Genomic DNA, 10958 nt, shown 5'->3' on the forward strand with positions numbered 1-10958 from the left:
TTCCTGTCCTTGACCATGTGGTTATGTGCATCAATGTCCTAGAGTTGATAATTCTTCTCACCCTTCCAGCAGCAGTGCAGAAAACTTAGCCAGGTGTTGATCTCTGAAAAGTTTATTTATTTATCCTGGTGTGTGTATGTGTGTGTGTGTTTGTGTACACACATACATATACATACATGTATTTGTGTGTGTACATGTGTATACACATACAACTACATATATGCATATGGCTAATGACGTCTCACAGTTTATCTCAGGGCCACATTGTTTCATGTTCCACTTGGCTGGCAGGGTGTCTCTGACGTGACAGATGTATCCACTGAGAACAGGATCATGCATTTGAAACCAGTTTAATTCTTAGCAAGGCGATGCATATGGCGTATGGAGATTTTGTTGTTGATTTTTTTTTCCCTTATATATTACTCAGGGAAGCCTGTGTCAGTATAAATCAGTGGTAACGAAATCAACATTATGGCATCTTTGATATTGCATTCGTGAAAGCCTTTCTGGATGTTGTTTAATTCAGGTTTTAATGATTGATATTATAGACAGTGAATAAACATTTTTGATGGATCTGTTTGCTCACAGATTTAAAAAATCCGAATCCCTTTTTCTCTTGGATTTGAAGAATGTAAAGCCATAGAAGGGGAAACAGATCAAATGTGGTCATCATAGGTTGGTGGCACCAAAAGTAGAAATTCACTTAGAGTAAAATTTGCTGTCAGGAAAAATGGAGCATTCTTTCTGAACTCAGGAACGCATGGTTCATGCGAGCTTGCTTGTAGATGGTTGCTACAATAAGGCTCCTTTCATACAGGTGTGTTTATGCCCCAGGCTTGCTGGCCACAGTCCATTCCATTTACAGAAGCTGAATTAAACAATAACTACCGCATTGCAAAAAAATGGTGGGGAAGGGGGGTGGTGAGGAGGGGGAAAGGTGAGCGTCAAAGGAGATGCCTGAGAGCTTTGTTCGGGCCAAGAAAAACCCTGTTGCAGTTGTCAGAGCTTGTTGATGTTGCTGGGAACGGCACTTTTTTTTTTTTCTCCTGGATTTTGTGGTTCTGCCTTAGGAAAGAAAGTAAAATAGAACGGAAGAACAAAGTCCTACTCTATAAATCAGCAGCTGCTCCTTGCCAGATCAAAGCAGTGACATTTTTGCTCCTGGACTACTTGTCCACTTGAGGGCTTGACAGGCAGCTAACAGCTGGCCTGCTAGACTGTATGGGAGAATCTGCCTACATCTTCTTCCGCGCAGATGACAAGCTAATCAGAGAGATATCCATAGCACAGGGCATGCGAGTGCACCTTGATCTCCTCAAAAGTAGCTAATACATAATTGCTAAACAGCTTGGTACATTTTTGGCAAGTTAGGTGGTTTCCATCCTGAGAAGCAGGATAGAGAATTAATACTCCAATCAAAGGTGATCTTGAAAGCTAAAGCCATACTAGATTTGTCGGGATCTTCCCTGTTAGCATGAATTAGTAAATGATCAGGAACATGATGAGAACTGGCTAAAGTGTTGTGTAGGTGATTATTGAGTAATTGGTTGATTTTTCAAAGCCCAGTCAGGCTGCAGTGTTCAGGTAGGCAAACAGGTACTTGATAATTGGTAATTTTTAAAATAATTATTCCTGCTTTTTATGCTGATAGAGCTAAGTTGTAGATGTATCTTCCATGTTTGCAAAGAATTGTTTTCAGAAGCACTATTAGGGTTGGAGGTATACAGACCTGGAGTTTTAATGTCAGTAGTAAAACTTTCAAAGTAATTCAGTTTCTAGTTGATTTTCATCTGCAATAAATCATGTACAGTATGAGGTAATATACTACAACTTATGTCTGTTGACTTAGTATTTATCTTTAAGAGGATAGATCCTAGATAAGAAGAGCTAAGGAAGTTTGCATATTTTCTTTTTCTCCTCCCTGGCTTTCAAGTAGCTTTGTCTTTTTTTTTTTTTTTTCAGGGCCTCACCCACAGCCTATGGAAGTTCCCAGTTTCAGGGTCAAATTGGAGACATAGCTGCCAGCCTATGCCAAAGCCACCACAGCAACACAGGATCCTTAACCCACTGAGCAAGACCCAGGGATCGAACCCACATCCTCATGGAAGCCAGTCGGGCTTGTTACTGCTGAGCCACAATGGGAACTCCTCAAATAGCTTTGAAAGATCACTTTTATAGAGCATGATAAATTGCCACATATGAATAATCTGATGGCATTCTGGAAGAGTAACAGTGCTTCAAAATCATACCCTGGTGGGATGTTTTGTTACATGCCATAGTGTGTGATTATACTTCTGGAATAGTGTTTATCATTGCTCAGTCTTACCAAGAAAATAAAAGATAATTTCCCAGAGTTCCTCTTGTGGCTCAGTGGTAATGAACCTGTCTAGTATCCATGAGGATGCAGGTATATCCCTGGCCTTGCTCAGTAGGTTAAGGATTTGGTGTTGCCACAAGCTGTGGCATAGGTTGCAGACTTGGCTCAGATCTGGTGTTGCCATGGCTGTGGCATAGGCCAGCAGCTACAGCTCCAATTTGACCCCTAGGCCAGGAATTTCCATATGCCACAGGTGCAGCTCCCCCAAATAATAATAATAATAATTCCCTATCTTAAAGGAATTTCTCAAATACTTTTATTTATTTTTTATTTTATTTTTTGTCTTTTTGCCCTTTTCGGGACGCACCCACAGCATATGGAGGTTCCCAGGCTATGGGTCTAATCGGAGCTGTAGCCACCGGCCTACACCAGAGCCACAGCAACGTGGGACGAGGAGTTCCTGTCGTGGCGCAGTGGAAACGAATCCAACTAGGAACCATGAGGTTTCGGGTTCGGTCCCTGCCCTCGCTCAGTGGGTTAACGATCTGGCATTGCCCTGAGCTGTGGTGTGGGTCGCAGTACGAGGCTGGGATCCCGCGTTGCTGTGGTTCTGGTGTAGGCCGGTGGCTACAGCTCCGATTAGATCCCTATCCTGGGAACCTCCATATGCCGCGGGAGCGGCCCAAGAAATGGCAAAAAGACAAAAAAAAAAAAAAAAAAAAGTCTTTACTATTGGTCATGTAAACTTTAGTCACATAAGATGCCAAATTCTTCAGGTTACTTTCGTTAAAAAATTTTTTTAATTATAAAAATAATCATACTTATTAAAAACTCAAGCAATGAGGAATTACATGAAATAAAAACAGAAATCTACCATTTTCCTCCTATGCATTTCTGCAAGAGAACAATTTCCACAAGAAAAACATTCTATTGGCTCAACTTTTCCTTTATGAAGTATCGATGGAGTACAATGAATTAAATTATTATAAATTGTTTGTGGCCCGAGGCAAGTGATTAAAGGGCTGTTTAGATCTAACTAGGGAAGATAATATGGTGTATTTTCACCGCTGAGGTTCTTGATTACAATGAGATCTTTGCAAGTTTCTATTTTTAGTAAGAGTACTAGACCGTGTGTTTGGTACATGACCAAGAGCCAGATGTCTCAAACTTGAATGTGCATGTGTCACCTGGAAATCTTTTCCAATACTGATGCAGATCCACTAGTGCCAGGGTGGGGTCTACTGTATTTACAAAGTCCTAATGAGCTTGAGGTGATGTGATGTGGCTGATCTATGGGTCACAGGGTTGCAAGGATCCAGAGAACCGATAAGAGAGTGATTCCACAATAGCTCCCCCACTACCCCCTACTCGCCCTCCACCTCCCCCAAGCAGGTTCCTACTCCGGTACCTAAAATTCCCACCATGGCATTAGCCACTTGGATTAGCTGTAATCTCTGGAAAGACCCTATTACATGGACACATGCTACCTGTAGGTATATGACACATTATTACCTTATCAACTCGGCATGGATTTGTTTAATAGTCACCCACCTAGTCATAATTATTACCTGTAGGAGAACAGAGCTTTTTAGGAAGGACATGGGATAGATGCATTTTGAGTGTGAGCTAACATTAACGAGCCCTTCCTAGGTACCAGGTACTATAGCACAAAGATTTTACATGCAATAAATCCCTCAATCCTCAGAAAAATCTGGGCCCAACTATTGCCCCAATTTATAGATAGGAATCAAAGTCAGGCTTGGAAGTTTCTGTAGACTTGCCTGAGGTGACACAGCAAGGATCGGGGAGAAAATATGAGCCCCTGTTCTTCATCCCTTGGCTCTACAGAGATGTCTGGAATATGGAACAATAACTGAGAAGGGTTTGCTCAAAGTAGGGTATTTTAGTAAAGAACCCATGTGAGTCCTCCTAACATGAGGGAACAATTAGATAAAAGAAAGAAGATTGGAAGAACTCAGTGAAGGTCATCAAAAGATAAGCATCACCTACTTGATAATCTTACCCAAGGCTTTTCAGGTCAACATCAACACTCCACTGCTCAAGCCATATTCATAAAACTATAAAAGGTGTGTGGTTCCAGATGAATATCATGTATTCATACTATAAATTTATAAGTCTTAGTTCATGGTGTTTTGAGAGCTCTAGACCAATCTAGTATCTATCCAATTATGAATAAAGCTGTAGCTCAGGGAAATTAATTATGAACCATGAATGTGTCCCTAAGAAGCCTGTGAATCTCATTCATTTACTTTATTTTCCTCACAGTTGTCTGAGAAAAGACCCATTGTCTGGCCACTGGTGAAAAACTTATGTTTGAGACATGACTCAATCATTCCTCTGTCCAAGGACACATCCAAAGGCATTAAACCTGCTTAATTCACTGATTTCAACCGTTTTAATGTTTCTCACTGAGAAAATCCCCTCTTAGCTACAACCATAACAGAAAAGGATCTGCTTTCTTTGTGTGCTAAGAAAAAAACAAAGAAACCTGATAATTGACTTGCCACTGTTGAGGCTTCATGGTTGCAGATACCAACCAGTAGCAAGCTTTGTGAATAAGCACCTTTCCTGATAGTCCCATGGCTGGGGAAGGTGGAGAAACAGGTTTTTCATTTTTTAACAGATTCCCCAGTCACCAAGCTGCCTCTTCCAAATTGACCAAATCCCCCTTCTGCCGTTCAGCCCCCTTCCTTGACCAGACCAGAATATGCAAAAGCTTCAATTCTGGGAATTCTTGATTCCTTCTTAGAGAGCTCAGGGCTGACATCTTTCCAGGTAACTCTGTGAAGGCCTACACTTTCTAATAGAAGGAATGCTGCCTAAAGGAGTGTGGTTCGGCGTGAAGTTAGTGAACCAAAGAGGGGAAATTATCCACCATTTTAAAGGGGTCGGGGGCGGGGGGGGAAGAAGAGAAAAGGAATCAGCCAACCATCAGGACTGACACTTCACCCTACTTCTGTCCATCTGAAATACGCTTTGGAGTGAAAACTTTGAAAGAAAAATCATGATGGTCAGACTCCAATTGCACAAAAGTCTGGCCCTTTCATGAGGGCTTAGGGTGGAAATAGGGAGAGTTCTCCCACTTCAATAAGACAAGATGAGATTTCAATGATATTTTTCTCTCCTGGGTTTATTCTTTTTAACATATACTTTTTTTTTTTTTTCACTCCAAGTTGACTCAAAAAGGCCTCATGATTCTTGGAAAGTCATTGAATTTTTTTTCTATAATTAAGTTATTTTTAAGCTAACCATCTAAGTATATAATTTTTAAGGATCACACGTACTAATGCATTTTCTATTTTAGTAACATCTAGTGAGAAAGTAGATAGTAGAGCCTCTCCAGAGCTTTTGTGTGAGCCTGGATACTAACTTTGTGTTCAATATAAATCAATGGAACTAGTTCGCTTTAGGGTACTTACTCCCTAAGGAGTCACTAATGGAATTATCTCCAGCTCTTAAAAAAGCCACAATGAGACTAATGAAAAAAAAATTTTTTTTAAGTGAAATCTGGATAAGGCACTAGGCTTACTAGCACATTTTATTTATGGCATTTGTCATGTATGGCACATTTTACACACAAGTTGTACGAACCTCAGAATGTTTTTTAAGAGTCATTTAATATCATCTAAGAAGACTTTGTGATTTGGGGTTAAATAGTCTATACCAGTAGAAAAGTGTATTATATGTCCTCAACTTCAAAATCATTCTGGGATGACATTACAACTTTGAGAAATTTTTAATATCAGATACAAATGAAAAACTTAACAGTCTTTGGATTGGAAATAACTTGTGGGGGTTTTCATTAAAGTTGGGTGCAGCTTGCTGCATTTTGGTTAGTTGGATGTCTTCAGCAATTTTTCAAATGTTTTGGGTTTGGCAAAGTCCAAAATGTTTTTGCCAACACCCTCTTTTCCCCTTATTTTTTAAACCCGTGTGAAATTCAAGGATAACTTAATCCATATGTGTCTGATTCGTTTACACTTAACTCATCAAAATGTTATTTTGTAAGACCCATTTAATATCCAAGAAACCCTTGGAGCCTTCTTAAAATGTCTTTTGTCTTTGAACCTGTGAGTTGCATTTTTTTTTCATATAAATGGAGCTTGGACCTTGAAAGATTGAAGATCAGTCAGTTTTCAAGTCAGGGTCTTCAAATTTTAAGTAGAATCAAAACTTAATATTCTGTTTACTGCTTGAGCATCAAATAGCTTCATTTTAATATAAAGATCAGAGGAAGTGGAAAAAATTTTCATGTAATTTGGGGGGAAGATCATATTTGGAAATTTCACATTACTAACATTAAATAAATAAAAATTACTCCTAGTTTTTTTTTTAATCTGTAATTAAATGGCTTCATTTTATGTACATTGGATGTGTTTTCTAAGAGTGGCCAGGGGATCATTGACACAGTGGGGTAATTGCCATTTCGTGGTGTTAAAAGTGTTCTGACAGTCAACTCATTCATTGTTTATTTTAATAATAACATCTATGGTGTTTATGAGAGATCCCAAGATCAGGAGAGTTGACAATTGGCAGGAGTTGTATGTTAAGAGAGTTCTGAAAAATTGGCACCCATATGTCTTAAAAATTATTGTGTGATTTGAAAGAATGTGATCAAATCAGGAATCTGGCAAGATTGAGCAGTATGGATCAGACACATTGTTTGAGAACAACAATTCGAGAGCCTAAATGGGGCCCTTTGAAAAAGCAAGATCTCTTAGACCCCCTTGTAAAAGGATCTAGCGAAAACCTTCAGAGGCTTCCTTGCCTATTTGTTCAGTAGAACTGGGGAAAGAAAGGCCATCGCTATAACTGCTAGTGAACATCCAGTCCATGCCATGGTAACTAGCTGAAAATGTAATACTGGAGTGGCATTTCCAAGTTCAGCGCTTCTGTAAAAGACCTGTAAGCACACAGAACGCTTTTTTAATGTTCTGCATTGTTATGGCTCCCCCATTGAAGAACCTTTTGATCGGACCCCGTTTTTACTAATGTAAACATTCTGACGAGTATCCAAAGAAATGACCTTTGAGTGAACCTCTAACCTTCCCCGTAATTATTTGTTTGAAGACAGTGTGGAGTTCTCCTGCTGAGAACTGAGGCCCATGATGCCTTGCAGCTCTGCGAGGAAGGGAGTGTTTGGGGGAACTGGAGAGAAAGACATAAATAAGGGAACAACCTCCAGATGTAAATAATAAAAGAGTAAAAGGTTGAAATTAAAAAGGGAAAAAATAGCAATTCGTTTTACCTAAAGAATTGGCCTATAGGAAAAAACAAAACCAGGATTAGTAGCACATAAAAAGAGGTGAAACCCCTGCCATGTGTGTCCATTAGAAACCTCAAGGAGCAGAGGAAGGGTTTCTCCCGCTCTCCGGAGCATCTCAACTGGTCTTAACGCAAGCTGATGAAGAGTTCTGGAGGTGGAAATCTCAAGTCGGTACTCCTTGGTCTCATACAGAGCAAGGGGGCAGGGGGGTAGATGATTCATTTCCTTCTCTGGTTTGAGGGATACTTCTGGAAAGCTCTGTGATCTTGCTGGCCAGCTATTCCTCAGCAACACTTAAGGTGCCAGGTGGGAATCAATACGCAGTTTCCGTGCTCCTTGTGTTATCACCTTTCCCCTCCTGTCGTCTCTTGCCTAAGCCTGAGGGAGTGTGACATTTTTGACAACCTGAGCTACACATTCTTAAGTGGTAAAGAAACACTGTTTGCCAGATAGACCCCATACGCAAAAGACTCCTTTGGTGTTCTTGGAGCTGTTTTTCTTCAGTGTAATTGTGTTCCCACTGGGGCGCTCACAGGAGGCCTGAATGGGTGTGGGCTGTTGTCCTCAGCAGAAGGAACTTCAACTCCATGGGATGGCAGAGCTCCCAACACACACTAGCATATTCCTGGCTAATTTCAAAGAATGAGTTTTCAATTCCTGCCTGTGACCCCATGTGGACTCATTAATCATTAAGTCCCCCCCTGCACTTAAGATTTGAAACTGGTAATACTGGGAAATGTCATCCAATGGATATATACATAAGGGACAGCTAGCTATATGCTAGGCATCCCCCTCTTTCTGTGCCCCCCCCCAAAATGCAGCCGGTGAATCCTGTGAATCAGTTCTAGTGCATGGGGAATGCATGCCATTAAATGCACAGGGACAGGGGTAACTCGCAAATAGTAGAAAATTGTTTTGTTTTTATTAAATTTGGAGAAATAAAGGAGATTTCTTATCATCTTACTCTGTTCGTACATGAATATTTGATGGGCATTATTAAACATTAAAGTAACATGAAGTAGGCACTTATTTTTGGATTTCCAACAAAATTAGATCCAGGCTTCCAGACAAAATAACTGCTTCTCCTTTACATTCCTGTGATTCAGCCACCACCTGATTTGAAAATGTTTCTTGGGCTCTAATATCAACCATGTGTACCTGAGGCTCTGTCTTTCTAGTGGGTTGAAAGGTGGCTGGGTTTATGATTGCTAGTTACCTTATCCCTGCCCTGGGTGTCCCAGCTTAGACTGGAAAGGCCGCCCCCAGCTGGCACTGACCTCTAAATGACCCCTAACTTTACAGGCTTAAACTGCAGGAGTTGCCTAAGAGCAGAAGTCTTTCTGGCCAGCACTTATTACTGCTGTGTTGGTGATAAAACTTCAGACAGCCTAATTGATGGCTTTGCTGACCTAACAATACCTTGTGAAAGCAGAGTGCCAGAGCCTGGTCTCCATTTATGACCAGCTGCAAAGGGAATCTGGGTCTCCCTACGATGGGGAGTTTAGGGAGAAGGGGAAAAAATCTTGCAGCCTGTGAACTTTAACCAGATTTCGACATCTTCTAAGAGGCAGAAGCACAATTGTAAATTGATAGAGGTTTTCACGGGAATACTTTTTTCCCCTCCCTGAGCCTTTTTGGCAAGTCAGCCTGAAGTTGGCTCTGAGATGACGGAGGAGATGATCTAGGCAACTATTTCTGAACACGGAGAGGGAGAACAGCCTTTGCATTCAGAAGATAATTTTCAGTCAGTGTTTGGCCGTATTGTGTCTCCACAGTGTCCATGCACAGGTGTCCACAGGGTCCAGAAATTGCCTTTGCTGACTGTACCTCCCTGTTCTCTTGCAGGTTTATTAATGCCAGAAGAAGAATAGTACAGCCCATGATTGACCAGTCAAATCGAGCAGGCAAGTTCCCACTCGTATCTACGCTCACATCGCACAAGCACAAGCTCTCATCACGTTATACTTCACGAGTTTCATCACCTGGTAAAGAAATGCTTCCATCAGGCATTCTGGGAGAATGTGTTTTTTTAACGTCCCCAGAATTCCATTCTAGGAAGCAACTTCACTAATTGGTGCTAATTGGAGATTTCCCACCCTGACTCTACTGAAACTGCTTTTTATTTCCTTTCTGAATTGGTAATTGGGCGCAAGTATTAGTGCCACAAGCAGTTTGTTGGACTAGGAGCTCTGGAATAACTCATTGCTTGTCTGCATCCAATCATTAGCACACTCTCATTTTCTCCTTACCCACAATCCCGTGGTGTGTGCCTTGCTTTCACTCCTGGAACATCTTCTGTTAAACTCATTGTATCCATTCATTTGCTTTGACTATTCATAACATCCTGTTTAAAGCCTGACGTGCTGCATTGCCAGTATTATTTTTTTTATTAAAAGATTATTACCTTTGTTTAAAATGCCTCCCATCCATCCCGTGAAAACACGGGGGGAGGTTTTCTCACAGTATCTCTCTGTTTCTCTAATGCCGTCATAACACGGTACTGTCAGAACCACACCCTTAAACTCCTAATCATCCTGCTTGAAAATAGGCGTTTCCTTGGTTTACCGAGGACTTGCAAGAAGGTCTGCGGGAAAAACAAAAATCTATTTTCCATGTGGACGAGGACTACAGCCCCTCACAACGGTGTCACACTGGATGGAGAGTTAAACTATATCCTCCGTTTAAAGAATTTAAGGATATTAGTTTCCTTTGGCAAATTTTCCCCAATAACACTGACATATCGATCCACTAATGGAGGCCTGGGCCTGTTGGAAAAGAATAGAATAAAACAGTTGAAATGTTGTATTTGCCGTGTTACCTTTTCTTCGGTTTGAGTGCAAAAGCCAATGTTCCACTGAGTCTGTTTAATCTCGTAAAACTGTGCTCAAATTTCAAGTGTTTGTGTCTGATGTGAAGTTTCATTAAGCCACCAGAGATGGCAGGATCACAAAATCTTAACTTAAGAGCACGTGGCACTATTTATACATTGGATACCCCTAGCTTCTCCCTCATCGAGAGAGAAGTTAAGAAGCAAAGGCTGTGGAGGGTGACCCACCTGTTTATCAGGCTGGTGAAGTCTTTGCTCCAGAACCTCTTTGAAAGCTGCTCCCACACCTGACCGCAGTCCTAGAAACGCACAGGCAGACCACACACCCACCCCATCCCCTTTCTCAAGCTTTGTTGCTGTGACGTTTCAGTGCTGCAGAGGGAACAATTGCTGATTGTTTGGTATATCTTTTCTTCTTTCTCCTGTGTCCTCGAATGACTACAATCAGGTTTTCTTCTTGATCCTTCAGTGAGCCAAGGAGCAGCATATAGTCCAGAGGGTCAGCCCATGGGGAGCTTTGTGTTGGA

At 41.1% G+C, this 10958-nt stretch overlaps 1 protein-coding gene across 23 annotated transcripts in view; it reads left to right on the forward strand.

The window, feature by feature from the left end:
* MEIS2 (Meis homeobox 2) overlaps nucleotides 1-10958 on the forward strand; it is a 209578-nt gene that overhangs the window by 194433 nt on the left and 4187 nt on the right. For 12 of the 23 annotated variants that reach the window (XM_084984157.1, NM_001445078.1, NM_001445076.1 and 9 more), the window contains 2 exon segments: nucleotides 9450-9508; nucleotides 10880-10958. The exon segment at nucleotides 10880-10958 is cut by the window's right edge and continues 32 nt beyond it. In XM_084984157.1, coding sequence (XP_084840283.1) covers nucleotides 9450-9508; nucleotides 10880-10958 — 138 coding nt within the window. 23 annotated transcript variants of the gene reach the window in all.

The sequence above is a fragment of the Sus scrofa genome, chromosome 1, assembly GCF_054392235.1.
Source record: "Sus scrofa isolate SSC_HxYL_T2T_F1_AM1 chromosome 1, Sscrofa_HxYL_maternal_Yorkshire_Landrace_v2.0, whole genome shotgun sequence".
In the NCBI taxonomy this organism is placed as follows: Eukaryota; Metazoa; Chordata; class Mammalia; order Artiodactyla; family Suidae; genus Sus; species Sus scrofa.